This window comes from Cervus canadensis, chromosome 9 (assembly GCF_019320065.1).
Source record: "Cervus canadensis isolate Bull #8, Minnesota chromosome 9, ASM1932006v1, whole genome shotgun sequence".
Lineage (NCBI taxonomy): Eukaryota > Metazoa > Chordata > Mammalia > Artiodactyla > Cervidae > Cervus > Cervus canadensis.
Window position 1 is genome coordinate 68,840,176 of NC_057394.1, and position 20,708 is coordinate 68,860,883.

General features: G+C 44.7%; 1 protein-coding gene across 1 annotated transcript in view; it reads left to right on the forward strand.

The window, feature by feature from the left end:
* Nucleotides 1-20,708, forward strand: part of FAM124A (family with sequence similarity 124 member A) — a 111,682-nt gene that overhangs the window by 34,393 nt on the left and 56,581 nt on the right. The window contains exon 3 of the mRNA XM_043478161.1: nt 4,847-5,580. Within this exon, the coding sequence (XP_043334096.1) occupies nt 4,847-5,580 (734 nt within the window). The remainder of the gene's footprint in view (nt 1-4,846; nt 5,581-20,708) is intronic.

Here is a 20,708-nt window from a genome sequence, read left to right on the forward strand (position 1 = left end):
GGGGAGGGAGATGGGAGGGGGATTCAGGATGGGGGGACACCTGTACACCCATGGCTGATTCATATCAATGTATGGCAAAACTATCACAATATTGTAAAGTAATTAGCCTCCCATTAAATAAATTTTAAAAATAATAATAAAATGAGGATGAGAGTCACACCTCCTCCTTTTGGGGTTGTTTATGAGGATTTCGTGAGTTCATACATATAGAACGCCAAGAAGGTGCCAGCCCACAGCCAATGTCATTTGTGTGTGAGCCAACAGCTTCACCCCACATCCCTGGCCGCATGCACACCCCGAGTGTGGTGGCGTCAGGATCTTATTGGGACTGTCTGATGCTCTGACGACTTCTTTCCCCAACACTCTTACTACCGCAAGTGTCTGTCTTTCCCTCATAGAAACCATTAGTAATCTTCTCAAGTGTGTGTCTTCATCCCCAAATTATTCAAAGCCCTTCTTTTCCATTCATAGTGAGCATCCATCACTGTTTAGTGAATCATGTATCTCCACTGGTGGGTGATGAGGACACCATGGAAAAGTGCAATAGGCATTGCTGGCGACTGTGGTGTCTCCTACCGCCACCACTGAAGCTCCTGACCAGTGGGAAATGTCATTGCTCTGTGTGTTCACTACTTTTGCATCAACTGCACTTCTGTTGGTAGTGGTGCTCATGTTCAGTGAAACAGAAAGTAGCCAGGTGAGCAGAAGGAGCATGCAAAGAAAAAGACCAGAATCACCCATGAATTCTGATTGTTTTTTAAGCCATCCAGGTGAATTTTCACTGGTTCAAATCAACATGTTGGTGTTCAGTCGCTAAATCGCATCCAACTCTTTCAATGTGGGCACACACTTAAGAGATAACTGCATGAACGTGAATGTGGCCTAAAGGTAACTGGTCCATCCCTGAGCTCAGCCCATCACCTCAGCAACACGCAGGCCCACTGCCAAAAACACATCCCTCCTGGAAGTCATTCAGGCATCTCAAGCCAACCTGGCCAAAGAAGAGCTCATCTTTCCCCACAAACCTCCCCACAGAAAAATGGCAGGTTTTTTCTATCGCAGTTAAACATCTTTTTTCTATCTCAAGTTAAACATCAATATCAAACAAGTTGCTTATGCCAGAAACATCAAGGTCAACTCCTCTCCTTTTCCTGCCCCCATCCCCAGGCTCTGGACTCACTATGCTTCCTAAGTAGCCTAAGACTATGCCTTTTCTGTACACCCACTGACTCTGCCTGCAGCAGAGTATCACTGTGTAACAACAATCCCAAACAGTGGCTTGGGTCAGCTGATCCAGACCAAGCTCAGTTGGGTGGCTCTTTCCACATGTCTTTGGGCATCTGGCCGATGAAGGCCAGGCTCGGGTAGGCTGGGTCTGCTCCACATGGCTCTCATCCTTCTTTCTGGCTCCAGTGGGCTGACCCAAGCATGTTCTTCTTGTGGAAATGTCAGAAGCACAGGAAGGCAAGCCAAAACACATGCCACTGTTGTGTGTTTCTATTGGCCAAAGCTAGCCATATAGTCTCATTCAAAGTCAAAGGGTAGAGAAATGCACTTTAACCATTTAGTGGAAGGAAGTACAAAGCCACATGGCAGAGAGAACGGTGACAAGAGAATAAAGAACTAGGGCCAATAATGTAATTTCCCACATCCTTGTTATCTCTTACTAGACTCATCACTCATTTTCTAACTTCTTACTTTGCCTGCAGCCAGCCTCCCCTGACTTGATCCCAACATCCCTTTATTAAAACTTTCCACTGCCCCCTTATCACTCCCAAATTGAGCTGAAGCTCTGTACAACTTGGCTCCAATTCATTTTTCCTTCTGCATCTGTTGCTGTGTTTCAGAGTTACTCACCACCCACTTCCAAATGCGCTTGTTTTTCATACCGATCTGTGCCTTCATAAACAGTCTTCCCTCTTCCTGCAGTGATCTCCCCTGCATTTGGGGTTATTGTGAGACGTCATTGACCCATCAAAACCCAATTCACCTGGACTGTCTTCCAGAAAGCCTTCTCAGAGGCCCTGTGGGAAAAAATTGCTCTTTCCTTTGTGATATAATAGTAAATTGAAATTGCATCATGCTCATACTTAACTTGTATCAGTTTGGGAATACATGCTCAACCAGAGAGAGAGAACTTAAATAATTCCACCCACCATTCAACTCCATGATCGTGGGAGTATCAATACTTCACTTTGCTGTTATGTTAGTCATCATTACATTAGTTCCAGAAGCCTCTTGTAGATGAAAGACACAGCCTACTGAGAGGGGCCTAGTGTTTTAATGATACAAGACTCTTTTAACAGCCATGCCACAAGCCTTTATTTCATTTACTAGTCAACCAAAGGAACATATATCTGGGCTGTGTGGTCTTGTTTCAAGTCAGGACCTTCCAGTTCCATCTTGGAAATTCAAGGGACTTTCAGTGGTAGATAATCTATAGTAAATGTTTATGTCATTGTGACTTTAGACTCTTCCCATGTCAAACATGCTCCTGTACTGTATTTCCTATAGATTTATGTCAGATTGAATTTTAATCTTTTATGTTGGTGTTTCCCAGCTAAGTTATGAGGGTCTCATTTGTGGCTCATGGTTCTTTATGGCTGCTGCCTGTGGCTGTGCAGGTCATATACTCTAAGGGGGCACTAGTCATACCAGAGCCTGTATTAATGTGGACTGTGTAGTAGTCAAGGTGCCAGCTTCCTTGTCCCCCAGTGCCTGGTACATATCGATTGCTCAAGAAACATGTGGATGAATGATCGAAGGAGAAACAGACTGAGCTAAATGTTCCCAAAATGGGCTTCCCAAGTGGTGCAGTGGTAAAGAATCCACCTGCCAGTGCAGAAGAAGCAGGTTCAATCCCTGGGCTGGGAAGATCCCCTGAAGAAGGAAATGGCAACCCACTCCAGTATTCTTGCCTGGAAAATTCCATGGACAGAGGAGCCTGGTGGGCTGCAGTCCATGGGGTTGCAAGAGTCTGACATGACTAAGTGAATAAATCACCACCACCACTTGGTGGCTTAGTGGTAAAGAATCCACCTGCCAATGCAGGAGATGCGGGTTTAATCCCTGGGTTGGCAAGATTCCCTGGAGAAGGAAATGGCAACCCACTCCAGTATTCTTGCCTGGAAAATTCCATGGACAGAGGGACCTGGCGGGCTACAGCCCATGGGGTCACAAAGAGTTGGACACGACTGAGCTCACACACACGAATGTTCCCAAGTGAGAGATTTAAGAGTCAGGTTCCAGTGAAAATTCAGACAGGTTTTGCTCCAGCAAAATTAAGACCATGTTATTATAGGTGCCTGTGATGAAATATACCTGTCAACGCACTTGAAATGTCTTGTTTAACTACCAAAAAATCACCTTTCATCATGTGAACCGATTGAAACGATGGTTCCTACAAGGACATCATTCTTCTCAAACGTTACCGACGGCATGATGGCCCTGTGCCTAAGACCCTAGTGGACATTGTGAGGCATGTATGTGGAGACAGGTCTAGATGCTAGATGAATCTTGCCCTCCAAGTCACAGTAGACTTAAATTTTCCTTGATTTCCCTTGGATGGTCATACAACTTAAATGAAAAGAGAGCCATTATGAATAAGAACAAGGCTTTTATCAGGTTATCTGATAAAATATGCTGAACACTTCTTAAGTAGTGTGGCCGGCAAACTTTTCACCCCATGGGAGAAGGTAGCCAAGGTAAACAGTCAACTTCGCACTTGGAATCCGATGTTCTGCCAGAGAACACAGGGAGGGGAACTGACCTGCTCGGGATGTGTGGGCCTCTGGGTGGATGTGGCCCAAGGAGGGGTCCAAAAGGCAGCATGGCACGGGCCGTGATGGTCCAACTATGCCTCACCCCACCCCCAACCACAGGCCCAGGAAGCTCTGACAGAACATGGGGTTCACCCCCTCCCCCCGGATTGTTCTTCCCTTTGTCTCCAGCAGCAAGATGATCACCAACTGGCCACCCCACCATCGTGACAGTTAGCAGGATGCCTCACCAGCCAGGGCTTGATGTGTCCTTTAGAGGAAGTACCTGGTGAAGAAAGGGTTCCATAAATGTTAAATGAATGAACAAAGTGATGAATAAGCCAAGGAAATAAGCAAACCAAGGGAGTACAGCAGTGTAGGGAACATTTGTGGGGGAGGCACTATAGTTACTCTGGGAAATTCTAAATGGTGTAAATGGATCTTCCCAGGCATCAAACCCATGTCTCTTAATGTCTCCTGCATTAGCAGGCAGGTTCTTTACTGCTAGCACCACCTGGGAAGCAAATGTTGCACACCTGATGCTTAATGTACAGCTCTTCCCTAAGGGCCCTGGTAGCCTTTCCAAATCCATGGAGACTTGACTGTGTTATTCAATGGAAGATATGCTCAATCTGCTGCAGTACCACACCAAGGTCGCCCTAAAATACCACGTGGCTTGGGAACCAGGGTAATAGTTCTTGAGTTTGGGGCTGCTGTTGTACTGTGCGGGGCTACATCCCTTCAGTCATGTGTCCGACTCTTTGCCACTATATGGACTGTAGCCCACCAGGCTCCTCTGTCCATGGGAGTCTCCAGGCAAGAATACTGGAGTGGGTTGCCATTCCCTCCTCCAGGGGTCTTCCCGACCCAGGGGTGGAACCCGAGTGTCTTATGTCTCCTGCGTTGGCAGGCGGCTGGGTACTGCAACAGTCATATTTGCACGTGAACTTGGGATCAGAATTTCATAATCATCAAGGAGTTGGTTCAAATGGACTTCTGTTCCTGCCAAGGCCTTGCATGTCATCGCGGGCCGCCTTCATGAAGTAGTCACCGTGTGTTCTTCGGGGTTTCTTTTTGTGTGTCACTAGGTGAATACTCCACGGAGGAGGCGCAGGACCCTTTCCTGGTCAGCATCCACATCATCGCGGACCCAGGGGAATCCCGCCCCCTGCAGGAGGCCATCGACAAGGTCTTGGCATGGATCCACCCGGACCTCCCGCTGTTCAGGGTCTCGGAAAGGCGGGCGTGCCGCCGGCGGAGGAGGGCCCCCAAGGCGGCACAGCCGGCGCTGGCGGTGGTGCTCTTCCTGCAGGAGGAATACGGCGAGGAGCCGATACTGCAGCTGCACCGCACGCTGCAGCGGCCGCCCTGGCGCCACCACCACACGGAGCGCGTGCCCAGCAGGTTCCTGCCCTACCTGCCCTGCAGCCAGGACTTCTTCACGCTGGCCCCGGGGACGCCGCTCTGGGCCATCCGGCCGGTGCACTACGGCAGGGAGATCGTGCGCTTCACCATCTACTGTCGCCACGACAACTACGCCGACATCCTCAAGTTCTACGAGCTGATCCTCAGGCGGAGCCCCAGCCAGAAGAAAGCGGACTTCTGCATCTTCCCCATTTTCTCCAATCTGGACGTGGACATCCAGTTCTCCCTCAAGAGACTGCCCTGTGACCAGACCCCGGTCCCCACCGACTCCTCCGTGCTGGAGTTTCGGGTCAGGGACATCGGCGAGCTGGTGCCGCTCTTGCCCAACCCTTGCAGCCCCATCAGTGAGGGGCGCTGGCAGACGGAGGACCATGACGGCAACAAGATCCTTCTGCAGGTACCTGGGGAATGTCCGTCTGTCTGTCTGTGTCTGTCTCCCTTTGATGATAACAGAGAAACAAGTGAAATGACTTTTCCTGAAGCCCTAGCCTGTTACAAAACAAGGAGTTAAGAAAAAGGAGGGATCAGTGACCCTCTTTCTGGCTTAAAGACGAAGTCAAGGTGTCCATACTCTAATTAAATGATTTTCACTTTACTGCCAAGGTCATGTGCCCCAGGCCAACAATAGCTGATCCTCTGGTGTCACCTACCTGTGACAAGCATCCATCTGCTAAATACTTGTGGTTCCAGGGGATCTTGAATGAGCTGATATCCCAGGCAATTTGCTATTAAAGATTGTTTTGTCTTCTCCCTCACAAGTAGGAGGTTTTTACCAATGAATTCTTCATTTCCACAAAGGAACTTCAGGAAAAGCCATCCGTGACAACTGTAAAATAGGTTGACATTCAATAGAGAAGATATGTTTTCTTCTTTGCTCTGGTGCCTTCCCTACTTTCTACCCTTCACCCTTCTGCTACTCGGCATTACGTTGTTAAAATTCAGTGATTACTGGGAAATGACTTCTAAGAGTTTTAAGGAGTACTACGATGTCTTTGGGGCTTCTGTTTTCATTACGCATGGGAAGAGGGGAGTAAGTACATAGAAGGAAATGGATGCAGTAGTAGGCTCTTCTGTTGCTTCTGTGGTTAATATCTTGGTTCAATTACTGGACCTCTTCCTCCTCCCATCCTTCCAGCAATTATCCCAACTCTTTAGAAGTCATTAAGTTACACTCTTGAATTCAAAATTGAGCATATAGATTTAAGAATGTCCTATATATGCCCTACCTGATACATGCTTTCAAGACCCATGCTTTCTAGGGGAATGGATTCCCCTAGGAATTCTAGGGTCTAGAATGCTTTCTAGAATTACTAACAACAGGTAAATCAGTTGCAGGCATATACAATTTTGTCTTTCTGAAATGCCTCTGCCTTTGGCATCTCGGTTTTCACAAACGGCTACCTGAGAGGAGAAAGCTGATAGCAAGTTAGGCGACATTGTCTTGAAAGGTGCTGGCTGATTGTATTTACTTGAATCACAGGTAAAGTTGCATAGTTTCTGTTGGTTTTAGCATTAAACATCAGAAGTATAATCCACATATTGCAAAATGAAGTGAGAATTTGGCACATGTCAGATACCTGGTTCAAACTATAGCTAGGCCACATTGCTCAAGTCAAAAAAGTCACCTTGAAATATTTACGATTTAAAAGAAATAGGTAATTTTCAGATTTCTCTTTGAATTATGCAAATAAGATATAACATTGCTTTATTAGTCACTGAACTGAACGCTATTTGTTTTTATTTTGTATTGGAGGCTAGTTGATTTACAATGTTGTGTTCATTTCAGGTATACATTAAAGTGTTTCAGGTATACATATATCTATTCTTTTTCACGTTCTTTTTTTCATAAGGTTATTATGGAGTATTAAGTGGAGTTCCTTGTGCTATACAACAGGTCCTTGTTGATTGTCTATGTTATATGTAGTTTATATATATGTTAATCCCAACCTTCTAGTTTATCCTCTGCCCTCCACCCCCCACTTTGATAACCATGTTTATTTTTGAAGTCTGTACATCTGCTTCTGTTTTGTAAATAAGTTTATTTCTATAATTTTTTAGATTCCACATAGAAGTGATATTGTATTTGTCTTTGTCTGACTTACTTCACTTAGTATGTCCATACTTAGGTCCGTCCATGTTGCTGCAAGTGGCATTGTTTTAATCTTTTTTATGGATGAGTGATATTCTATTATATATATGTGCCATATCTTCTTTATCCATTTATTTGTCAGTGGACACTTAGGTTGCTTCCATGTCTTGGCTATTGTAAGTAGTGCTGCAATGAACCCTGGGGTATATGTATTCTTTTTGAATTATGATTTTCTCCAGATATATGCTTACGAATGGGATTGCTGGATCACATGGTATTTCTGTTTGTTTTTTAAGGAACCTCAATGCAGTTCTCCATAGTGGTTGTACCAATTTACATACCTACCAAGAGTGTAGGAGAGTTCCTTTTTCTCCACACCCTCTCCAGCATTTATTGTTTGTAGATTTTTTGATGCTGGCCATTATGACCAGTATGAAGTGATACTTCATTGTAGTTTTGATTTGCATTTCTCTAATAATTAGTGATGCTGAACATCTTTTCATGGGTTTTTGTTGTTGGTTGTCTTTTTTTCTTTTTTTTTGGCTATCTCTATGTTGTCTTTGGAGAAATGTCTATTTAGATCTTGTGCCTATTTTTTGATTGGGTTGTTTGTGTTTTTGATATTGAACTACATGACCTGTTTGTATATTTTAAAGGTTAATCTTTTGTTGGTTGCACCACTTGCAAATAGTTTCTCCCATTCTTTGGGTTGTCTTTTTGTTTTGTTTATGGTTTCCTTTGCTGTGCAAAAGCGTTTAAGTTTAATTAGGTCCCATTTGTTTACTTTTGTTTTTATATATTTTCATTTCTGTAGACTATGGATAGAAGAAGATCTTGCTGTGATTTATGTCAAAGGATATTCTGCCTATGTTTTTCTCTAAAGGTTTTGTAGAATCTGGTCTTACATTTAGGTCTTTAATCCATTTTGAGACTTTTTTTGTGTATGGTGCTAGTGTTCTAATTTTATTCTTTTACATGTGGCTGTCTGTTCTCCCAGCACCACTTATTGAAGACTGCCTTTTCTCCATTGTACGTTCTTGACTTCTTTGCCACGGATTAATTGACCAAAGGTGCAGGGATTTAATTCCAGGCTTTTTATTCTGTTCTATTGATCTGTAAGTCTGTCTTGCACTGTACCATACTGTCTGTAGCTTGGTAGTATAGTCTGAAGTCAAGGAGCCTGATTCTTCCAGCTCTGGTTTTCTTTCTCAAGATTGCTTTGGCTCCTCAGGGTCTTTTGTGTTTCCATGCAAATTTTAAGATTTTATTATTCTAGAGCTGTAAAAAACTGCCTTTGGTAATTTGATAGGGATTACGTTGAATCTGTAGACTACCTTGGGCAGTATAGTCATTTTGACAATATTGACTCTTCCAATGTAAGAACACAGTATAGCTTTCTGTCTGTGTCATCTTCCATTTCTTTCATCAGCATCTTATAGTTTCTGGAGTACAGGTCTTTTGCCTCTGTCGGTAGGTTTATTCCAGGGTGTTTTATTCTTTTTGATGCAGTGGTAAATCGGGATTGTTTCCTTAATTTCTCTTCCTGATCTTTTGTTGGTGGTGTATAGGAATGCAAGAGATTTCTGTGTATTAATTTTGTATCCTACAACTCTACCAGATTCATGTATGAGCTCCAGTGGTTTTCTAATAGCATTTTTAGGATTTTCTGTGTGTACTATCATGTCATCTGCAAACAGTGACAGTTTTACTTCTTTTTTCCAATTTGGATTCCTTTTATTTCTTTTTCTTCTCTGACTGCCAAAACTACGTTAAAAAAAAGTGGTGAGAGTGGACATCTTTGTCTTGTTCCTGAACTTAGTGGAAATGCTTTCAGTTTTTCATGTTTGAGTGTGATGTTAGCTATGGGTTTGTCATATTTTGTCTTTATTATGTTGAGATAGTTTTCCTCTATGCCCACTTTCTGGAGAGATTTTAACATAAATGGGTGTTGAATTTTGTCAGGAGCTTTTTCTGCATCTGTTGAGATGATCATATGTTTTTATTCTTCAGTCTGTTAATGTGGTGTATCATACTGATTTGTGAATATTGAAAACTCCTTGCATCCCTGGGATAAATCCCAGTTTTTCATGGTGTGTTACCCTTTTAATATATTGTTGGATTCATTTTGCTAGTTATCTTATTGAGGATTTTTGTGTCCATGTTCATCAGTAATATTGGCCTATAATTTTCTTTTTTGTGGTATCTATGTTTGGTTTTGGTATCTGGGTGATGGTGGCCTCACAGAATAAGTTTGGGAGTGTTCCTTCCTCTGCAATTTTTCAGAATAGGATGGGTGTTAACTCTTCTCTAAATGTTTGATAGAATCTGCCTGTGAAGCCATCTGGTCCTGGACTTTTATTTGCTGGGAGTTTTTTCATCACAGTTTCAATTTCAGTACTTGTGGTTGATTTGTTCATATTTTTTATTTTTTCCTGTTCAGTTTCAGGAAATTTGCTAAGAATTTGTCCACTTACTCTAGGTTGTCCATTTTATTGGCATATAGTGGCTTATACTAGTCTTTTACGATCCTTTGTATTTCTGTATCAGTTTTATAATCTCTTGAAATGTGAGAAAAGTTTTCTTCTGTATTTGAAGACTGCCAATTCTTTATGCAAAACATAATGCATTTGCATAAGTAAAAATTAATGAAAGGACTTTGTTTATACTAAAAGTCCAAAATGAATGTGATTGTTTCTGAGGGAAGTTTTCTTTTTTGCGTTATTTAGAATACTTCCCCCTCCTCAATCCCTGTAATAATATAAATGAAAGAGTAAAGTAAGAAAGCTTGGCCTGAAACCCACTCGAAGGAACTATTGAAAGAATATTTCAAAGAAAAGTCACAGATTTAAATAGCTATGCAATCTGTATGGGTACAGGCTTTTGAATTTAGAGCATCCAAGTATGAAAAGATTTGTATCATGGGGGTTTCAGGAATTTGGGCTTTTGTCCAAAATGGCAATATGTCAAAGAGTTAAATTAATGTGGGAAGAAATGAATAATGGTCCCCTCTCACAGTTCTTGATTATGGCCGTTTGAATAGGTTACTGTTACTGCATCACTGGAGAAAGAAGCTCTCTGCTCTAGCTTGACACACCTGCCCACCTCTTTGTGAGTGTGTGTGTGTGGCTCCATTGTGTCCAACTCTTTGTGACTTCAGTGGACTATAGACCATCAGGCTCCTCTGTACATGGAATTCTCCAGACAAAAATAATGAAGTGGATTGCCGTTCCCTTCTCCAGGGGGTCTTCCCAACCCAGGGATCGAACCCAGGTCTCCCACATTGCAGGCAGATTCTTTACTGTCTGAGCCACCAGAGAAGTCGGTCCAACTCTTTAAGTTCCTTTTAAAAGTAAAAATTTATATGCTTCAGTCTTTAGCAAATTAAGATGTTTTGGTTGTGGGAGGAGGGACCCAGTGGAGAGAGCACCTTTTTTTTTTTTTCCCCCCACATTCTCCTTAGCAGTGTGTTTCCCAAGTTTCATTTTCAATACACATGCTTTTGTTCACTTGGGTGCAGTTATACATTGAAGACAATCTTGGTTGGGTAGTTTTTAGTTGCTTTCTTAAAATATAGGTTGCATGTCATTTCTTCATCCTGCCCCATTGACTTGACAATCCATATTTCAGAGACCTCCTTCAGCGTTTAATTCCTCTGAAGGAGAAAAGCTGAGAGGTTTGTTTCTGGGAGCTACTCAACCTCTTTTAAGAATTTGGAATTATTTTTTGTAAAATTCACTCTTTTATTTTTTTAATAGTTCCTTTACACTGGTGCATTAGTTTCTGCTGAACAGCAAAGTGAATCAGTTATTCATATACATATGTCCACGTTGCTTTTGGATTTCCTTTTCATTTAGGTCACCACAGAGCATTGAGTGGGTTTCCCAGGTGGTGCTAGTGATAAAGAATGTGCCTGCCAATGCAGGAGACAAAAGAGACATGCGTTCAGCCCCTGGGTTGGGAAGATCCCGTGGAGGAGGGTATGGTAACCCACTCCAGCATTCTTGCCTGGAAAATCCCATGGACTGAGGAACCTGGTGGGCTACAGTCCATGGGGTTGCAAAGAGTCGGACATGACCAAAGCAACTTAGCATGCACGCAGAGCGTTGAGTTCCCTGTCCTATACAGTAGGCTCTCGTTAGTTATCTATTTTATATATAGTAGTGTATATATGTCAGTCCCAATCTCCCAATTCATTCCACCCCCTCCCTCACTCTGGTGACCTGTAAGTTTGTTTTCTGCATTTCTGACTCTGTTTCTGGTTTGCAGATAAGTTCACCTGTACCGTTTTTCTAGATTCCACATATAAGTATATTACATGATATTTGACCTTCTCTTTCTGCCTTCCCTCTGTATGACAATCTCTAGGTCCATCTAGGAAGTGAATCCCAGAAGATCTTGCTGCAATTCCTGTCAAAGAGTGTTCTGTCTCTGTTTTCCTCTAAGTTTTATATTTAGGTCTTACATTTAGGTCTTTAATCCATTTTGTGTTTATTTTTGTGTATAGTGTTAGGAAGTGTTCTAATTTCATTCCTTAACATGTAGCTGCCTAGTTTTCCCAGCATCACTTGTTGAAGAGCCTGTCTTTTCTGCATTGTATATTCTTGCCTTCTTTGTCACACATTAGGTGGCCATGGGTATGTGGGTTTATCTCTGGACTTTGCCCTGTTCCATTGATCTGTATTTCTGCTTTTGTGCCAGGACCAAACTGTCTTCATTACTGTAGCTTTGTAGTATAGTCTGAAGTCAGGGAGCCTGATTCCTCTAGCTATGTTCTTCTTTCTCAAGATTGCTTTGATTATTCGGAATCTTTTGTGTTTTTGTACAAATTGTGTGATTTTTTTGTTCTAATTCTGTGAAAAACACCACTGGTAATTTGATAGGGATTGCACTGAATCTGTAGATTGCTTTCAATATTATAGTCATTTTCACAATATTGATTCTTCTAATCCAAGGATATGGTATATCTTTGATTTCTTTCCATGATAGTTTTCTGACTTCAAGTCTTTTACCTCCTTCAGTCAGTTCAGTTCAGTTGCTCAGTCATGTCTTTTTGCTACCCCATGGACTGCAGCACGCCAGGCTTCCCTGTCCATCACCAACTCCCAGAGCTTGCTCAAACTCATGCCCATCAAGTCGGTGATGCCATTCAACCATCTCATCCTCTGCCATCCCTTTCTCCTCCTACCTTCAATCTTTCCCAGCATCAGGGTCTTTTCCAATGAGTCAGTTCTTCACATCAGGTGACCAAAGTATTGGGAGTTTCAGCTTCAGCACCAGTCCTTCCAATGACTATTCCAGTGAATATTCAGGACTGATTTCCTTTAGGATGGACTGGTTTGATCTCCTTGCAGTCCAAGGGACTCTCAAGAGTCTTCTCCAACAACACGGTTCAAAAGCATCAATTTTTTCCAATACCACAGTTCAAAAGCATCAATTTTCTCCAATACCACAGTTCAAAAGCATCGATTCCTCGGGGCTCAGCTTTCTTTATAGTCCAACTCTCACATCCGTACATGACTACTGGAAAAACCGTAGCTTTGACTAGATGGACCTTTGTTGGCAAAGTAATGTCTCTGCTTTTGAATATGCTGTCTAGGTTGGTCATAGCTTTTCTTCCAAGGAGCAAGCATCTTAATTTCATGCCTCCTTAGGTAGGTTTCTTCCTAGGTATTGTCATCTATTTTATGTGCTAGTAAATAGGATCGTTTCCTTAATATGTCTTTCTGATCTTTGGTTGTTAGTGTATAGAAATGCAAGACATTTCTATGTATTAATTTTGTATCCCACAACTTTACTAAATTCATTGATGAACCAATAATTTTCTGATGGCATCTTTAGGATTTTCTATTTATAGTATCATGTCATCTGCAAACAGTGACAGTTTTACTTATCCTTTTACAATTTGGATTCCTTTTGTTTCTTTTTCTTCTCTGAGAGCCATGACTAGGACTTCCAAAATGATATTGAATAAAAGTGGCAAGAGTGGACATCCTTGTCTTGTTCCTGATTTTATAGAAAATGCTTTCAGCTTTCACCATGGAGTATGATGTTAGCTGTAGATCTGATGTATATGACCTTTATTATGTTGAGGCAGGTTCCCTCTTATCCCACTTCTAGAGAGTTTTTATCATAAGTGGGTATTGAACTTTGTCATAAAGTTTTTTTTTCATTTATTGAGATGATCATATGGTTTTTGTTCTTCAGTTTGTTGATGTGGTGTATCACACTGGTTGATTTGAATATACTGAAGAGTCATTGAATATCTGGAATAAATCCCACTTGATCAGGGTGTACAATCCTTTTAATTTGTTGTTAGATTTGGTTTGCTAGTGTTTTGTTGAGGATTTTAGTGTCTGATTAGATGGAAAGAAAGCCTTCCACCTCCTGAAGCTCACCTCTCCTTTCTTGGCATTGCCTGATTTAGGGGGGAGAGGCAGAAAGATAGGTGGGTGGGGAGTTGCCAGCCTCTGAGGTTGCCGAAGATATCTCTCTATAAAATATATCTCAGAAATTTGCATTAATGTTTGATGATTGAAACTACAGCTTTCTGGAGCCAAGACCTGTGTTACACACACTAGAACTAATGTGGTACTTTGAACATAGGAGGTTCTCTTTATACATTTTCCTTACTTTTTCTTGAAGAATCATATAAATAATATATACAAGGAAAAGTACATATCATAAATACATGCTCGGTGAATTTTCACAAATTAAACCTTTGCCTGAGCAACACCCAGATGAAGAAACAATGCATAGAAACAGAAGAGGACGCTTCTCTTTCCCCACTCTTGGGACTCCCTTCCCTTAAATGAACATATTAATTACTCCATATTACACGAAGGAGTGGGGGCATACGTGATCAAAAAGGGGGGAATATGGCCATGTTATCTGGGTTTTTTGTCTTTATAAGGAAATCCCATATTTTTTTTTTAAAGACTTAGGTTGATTGACAAAAATACAGGCCACATCAGAAGATTAATAAAAATAATTAAATAATAATAACTAAATACCAAAGAAACTTGAAATGGAGGAGAAGTTTGGATAATGTTAGGAAAGTAAGGTAAACCATCTGTGAGACCCAAGATTCATGTCATTCCCTATTTGAGAACTCTGCCGTGGAATCTGTAGCCACTAGCCACACGTGGCCATTTAAATTTAACATTGAAGTTAATTAAAATAAAAAATTCAGTTCCGCAGTCTCACTCGTTTCAAGTACTCAGTAGGCACATGTGGCTGGTGGTTACCATGTTGGGCCGCACACATACAGAACACTGCCATCATTGCAGAAAGTTCTGTTGTACAGCATTCTTCCAGAAATAGGACCCCAATTTGATTTTGAGTTCCCCAGCAGCAAAACCAGAATGGAACACATCATCAGCAATGCAATTTAGAGTCCACAAGGCAGAAATAGATTGCACTTCAGATTGCTGACTCTGAGCCCTGGGAGCAGTGCTGCCCGCACCTTCTCATGTCCAGCAAGGGGTCAGTAGCCTGCCTTCAATAGTGCATCTAGAACAACTGCACGGAGGCCTCCCAAGGCTTCCTTACATGGCATCTGCAGGGCGGGCATGACTGGGCAGAGTGCCCAGTCAATGTAGTGCAACAAAGACACCCCGCAGAGGGAGGCTGGGCAAAACCAGGTGGCCCCCACCTGCAGCTTCTGGGGACTTAACCCCAAAGGGAGGGATATACCTTCAGTCTTCCCAAAGTTGTTTCTCGCAGCCAACTTTTTGGTAGATTATAAGTGACAGTGAATTTGGCTTGTTTATTCCCGGCCCAGTCCCTGGAGCACACCTGTTCCCATGTAGCTGGTAAAGGATGGAGTCGTTTATCCTGCAACTCAACCTGAGTTGGGTTGTGTGTTGACGTCTTCTTGAGATGCTCTGAGGAGCCTGCAAAGGACACAGGCCTGAATAGTAGCCTACCACCTCCCTTAGAGGTCTACCATGGGAGTGCCATGGGCTGGTCCACACCTTAAGAAGCAATTTGGGGTCCATCCAGACACATAGAGACACAGTTGAGGACTCAAAGATCGGTTTCACCAAGAGAATGTGGCTGCAGTTTTAGGCTGGAAAATGTGGAAAGCAGGTCACTCCATCTCTTTGGAGAGGCAAGGGAACTTAACAATGGCATCTAAGCCTTTGGAGGACTTCTCCCATAGATGGTCACTGGCTATTATTTGCATTCTCAGAAGGCAGAGGAGGGAACTGGCTTAAACGGAAGGTTTTGTGTGTGCTAAGTCACTTTTGTCATGTCTGACTCTGTGCGACCCTGTGGACTGTAGCCCACCAGGCTCCTCTGTCCACAGGATTCTCCAGGCAAGAATACTAGAGTGGGTTGCCATACCCTCCTCCAGGGGATCTTCCCAACCCAAGGATTGAACCTGCATCTCTTATGTCTCCTGCATTGGCAGGCAGGTTCTTTACCACTGAGCCACCAAGATTTAAGTAACATTTGAGTGAGTGAGTGAAAGTCTCTCAGTCGTATCCCACTCTTCGCAAACCCATAGTAGCCTGCCAGGCTTCTCTGTCCATGGAATTCTCCAAGCAAGAATACTGTAGTGGGTTGCCATGCCTTCCTCCAGGGGATCTTCCCAACTCAGGGATCGAACCTAGGTCTCCTGCATTGCAGGTGGATTCTTTACCAGCTGAGCTACCGGGAAGTAACGTTTAAAAGGCAAGAAATCCTGACAAGAATCATTACCCTTTGAAAGAGCAGCCAGGTTGAGTCTTGGGGATTGTCTTCACTGGAGAGCTTTTAAGATTTCATCCATGCCAGTTCATTTATCTGTCATCTTCATACAGCGAGGAGACTGTCTAGACAGTCAGTCCCTAAATACTGGGGTCATCGCTGCCATGAGGACAGGGAAATGGGTGCTGATGAGGATGCAAATAAGAGACAAAGTGGCCTCCAGAGACTTTCTAAAACAATTTTATAATTGTAGTAAAATACACATAACAATACACACAACAGTGAAGTTGACTGTCTTAGTCATTTTTAAATGTACAGTCCAGTAGTGTTACTGCACCCACATTGTTGTACAACCATCACCATGGCCCATCTCCAGAACTCTTTTCATCCTGCAGAGCTGCAGCTCTGTCCTAGTTAAACAGTAACCCCACATTCCCCACCTCCCTCTGGCTCCTTCCAACTACTGTTCTACTTCCTGTCTCTATGCGCTTGACTGCTCTAGGAATCTTATATAAGTGGGATCGTACTGTGTTTTATCTTTTTGTGACGGGCTTATTTCACTTCGCATAATGTCCTTGAGGTTCATCCAAACTGTAGCCTGTGTCAGATTCCCTTCCTTTTTAAATCTGAATACTATTCTGTCATGAACATGCCACATTTAGTTTATCCATTCATCCATTGATGGACACGTGAAATGCGTCCACCTTTGGACTATTGTGAATAATGCTGCTGTGAACGTGTGTGTGCATATATCTCTTTGGGTCCCTGCTTTTACTTCTTTGGGGTTTATACCCAGATGTGTAATTGCTGAGTCACATGGTGAGTCTATGTTTAATTTTTAGAAAAAAGTAGCTTTCATACTGTTTTCTGTACTGGCTGTGCCATTTTACGTTTCCACCAGCAACACATGAGGGTGAGACTTGTTTTTTAAGAAAGTAGAGAGGGATTTCTCTGGCAGTCCAGTGGTTAAGACTTCACCTTCCAATGCAAGGGGTGCGGGTTCAATCCCTGGTCAGGGAGCTAAAAGCCCACATGGCCTTGCAGCCCAAAAAGCAAAGCATAAAATGGAAGCAATATTGTAACAAATTCAATGAAGACTTTAAAAAATGGTCCACATTAAAAAAAAATCTTAAGAAAAAAAAAAAAGAGAAAGACTTTGCTTTTTGTTTGTGGGGTACAGTGGTGTCCGTGTTAAGTCACTTCAGTCACGTCTGACTCTTTGCGACTCCATGAACTATAGCCCATCAGGCTCCCCTGTCCATAGGATTCTCCAGGCAAGAATACTGGAGTGGGTTGCCTGCTCTCTTCTAGGGGATCTTCCCAACCCAGGTATCAAACCCACAGTTGCTTACGTCTCCTGCACTGGCAGGCAGGTTCTTCACCATTGGCACCACGTAGGAAGCCCAGAGTGGTGTCCAATACATTGTATTCTGCACTGTAGGGTAAAGAGGGTGGTGGTTGGAAAGAAGTGAGCAAACATTGAGGTAAGACAGTGGTGCTTCACCCAACACCCTCCAGATGTAGATTCTACAGTAGAAATTCTTACAGCGCCATCCTTGGATCCCAAGCACAACGTGTGTGTGTGTGTGTGTGTGTGTGTGTGTGTGTGTGTCTATGTGCATGATCATAAAAGATGCATCATATCATCTCTCTCAAAATGAAGACTCTCCAAAGCTTCCCATGGCCCTGACAGCCTTTCCAGATGTTCACTGAGGCCCTTTTGTGAGCTGCTCATCTCTCAGCCTTTATCTCTCACTTCTTACTTCCTCTCTGCCTTCCACGTCAGCCTGCTTTCTCTTCCTCAGAGGCAACAAACTCTTTCCTGCCTCAGGACCTTTGCACCTACCGCCTGGGATGGTCTCCTCCAAGAACATCACACGGTGGGTTCCTTCTCATGATTCAGGTTTCAGAGAGTCTCACCCACACAGCCTCCTGACCACACCTTACCTCTGCCCTCGCTTGCCCACTGGACAGTGAGCAGGTCCCTTTAGAGCATAAGCCAGATCAGGTGACTCGTGTGCTCGGAACCGCTGCCTGACCCCTCCCTCGTGGAGCCGGTTTCCTCCCAGTGGCCCTTCCTGCTCTGCCCTCCTCCCCTTACTGTGCCCCAGCCACCCTGATGTCACTCTTGACCCTTCGGAACACCCTGTGTCCGTTCTCTCCCTCTGCCTGGACCCCCGCTGCCCAGCTGGCCACGCGGCTGTTCCCTCTCCGCACCCCCAATCAGGGTTCTGCTCCGTGTCCCCACCAGCGAGACCTTCCCTGGCCACGGTGTGAAGGGCATCCCTCTCTCCCTTTCTCACACACGTGCCCCTGCCCTGCCAGCCTTTCCCCATAGCACCATCCCCTGTAACAGAGGTGCCGTGATCCAATAGAGGCTTGTCTGTCTCCCCCACCAGAACCTGGGCACCCGGAGGCAGGGACTTTCTCTGTTTTGCCCACTGCTGGCTCCCTAGTGCCTCTGACAGTGCCTGGCACACATCAGACACTCACTGTTGAATGAATGAACAAAGAAAAGGAGACAGAAGGGGAGAGAGGTGGGAACTTGGGGCTGTGCTGGGCAGGCCCCCTGGAGGCAGGCTGAGTGGGGAGAACCCTGGCTGGTGGTTAGAAACAGGGAGGGGAGTGACCAGAGGGGAGGCCGGGACAGGAGGCGCCCGCGGAGGAGCCCTGGGGCCATGGTGTCTGCTGGCTGATGGCGAGCGGGCCTCCAGCACTGAATGCAGGGTAGGGGGCAAAGGGCACGAGTGGATTCCCGCCCCCCCCCCCCCCGCCCCTCACATCTGGTGAGAACAGTGGCCATGCCAATAGAAGCCCCTCTTCCCTAGAGTCCCTCTGCTCCCAGGGGAGGTGGGAGAGTCAGGCGCGGGGCCAGACGACACACGCAACGACGTAACACTGTCCACCCTACAGACCGGTGCCTCTGCTTCCAGCTGCCAGAGATGGGCACAGACCGTCTCCAGTTGGTCAGCTTCTTGCCTGGGGAGGCACCTATTCAGGGAAGAGTTTCCCCAAGAGATACTGGGTTGGCCAAAAAGTTCACTCGAGCTTTTGTACATTTTTATGGAAAACCCCCATTTTTTTGGCCAACCCAATAATAATGGTGTGATGGTGAATATCAGTTGGTTGCTCAGGAGTTGCCACATGGCTTAGTGCACTCTAATACCTTCCTTACTGCACCCTCTCAGCGTGTCTACCAGCGGGGGGACCACTCACACCCCTGCAGACACACCCCAGACATTTAGGTCAATACCTGCCATGCCCAGACTCACCAACAGCAGAGGAGACTGGGCGTGCACGTGGGGACTCAGGAGCCCACACCGGCTGTCTTGCTCCCTGTTCTTTTCCAAGGAACCCAGCACTGCATCTGCCAGCACCCCTCCAGCTTCAGCAGCCCTGAAACTCACAGATTCCCTGGGTGCCCCCCTCCAGAAACTCGGATCCAGGAGGTGTCGGGAGAAGGGCCTGAGATCCTGCATTTCTAGCACACCTCCCGGGTGCTGAGGACCATAGCACCCTCTCTCCATGGTCACTCGCTCAGGATAGTCTCAGCAGGACTACCAGTTGTCACTGCATGTTTGATTAGCACTGCCTGGGGCACATTCCCTCTAAAAAGGTTATTTTAACTGTGCTTAGTAGCAGGCTCATGACAGACCATCGAGAGTACAAGTCATAATATTGTGATGATCACTCGCAGTATAATTGCATGTATTGAATCGCTGTACATCTGAAAACCTAACACAGAGCTGTGTGTCAGTTATAAGACTGATCGTATCCTGTTCCTAGCCCCAAGCCTGAAGTGCAGTGCACAGAGACTACTCAGTACGTCTTAGCTTGTCCCTCTGCCCCCTTGGTCCCTGGGCAGGCCTGCAGTGGCCCAAGGAGCAGAGCAGCCTCACATGGAGCAGGGAGGGGTGTGGATGAATGGGAGGCCACTGAGCTCGGAACACTTGGTCAGGGTTTCTGGCTCCCAGTCCAGACTCTAAAGAAAATTGCTGTTTCCAGCCAACCACGTTGCCTGTACTGGGTTAGTTTATCACTGCACATTGCCCAGGGTGGCTGAAAGTCGCCCCCAGAATATCATTTCCTAGAGCATCTTCCGAGTTTGATATTCCTGCAGAATATGTAAGTGACATGGGAGCTCTTTCAGGCCTGGAAGGAAGAGTAATTTTCTATCAGGTTTTAAAAAAAAAAAGTGAACTGGACTTACAGGCTTTTGCAGGACTTGGAATCAGATCTTTGAGGGAGAGGAAGGAAAATGAGGGATTCTAAGCAGTGTTTTCTGCTCTCAGTCCTTATAGCAGCTTTCCCCCATGGCCTGCCTGCCTCCCTTGGCTTATTTAGTTTGGTCTGTCCATGGCTCTGCTTCCAAAGGGGTTTGGTTTGGCGGTGGACCTGGAAGAAAGGGCTGCTGATTCTGCCCATGGCAGGTGGCTCCCGGTAGGTAGGGCCGATCCACTGAAGGCCACATCGTGCCTCTGAGTGACTAACTGCAGGGGAAGGGGACGGTCCAGCGCCAAGGCTGGGAGCTGTTCAGGTCGGCAGACACTGTGTCCCCATTCGGTCAGATGTGGGGCTGGAGATGGACAAAGATGAACAAGAGGGTCCCGTGCTCCAAGTTCACGGCTGGTCCAGACCATCCCATGGAGTGTGACGTGTGCGAGCTGTGGTATAGGAAAGTGGGGTGCAGTGGGTTTGCTCCAGGGGAGCATCTCCTTCCAGGGCAGGGAAAACAGGAAGACCAT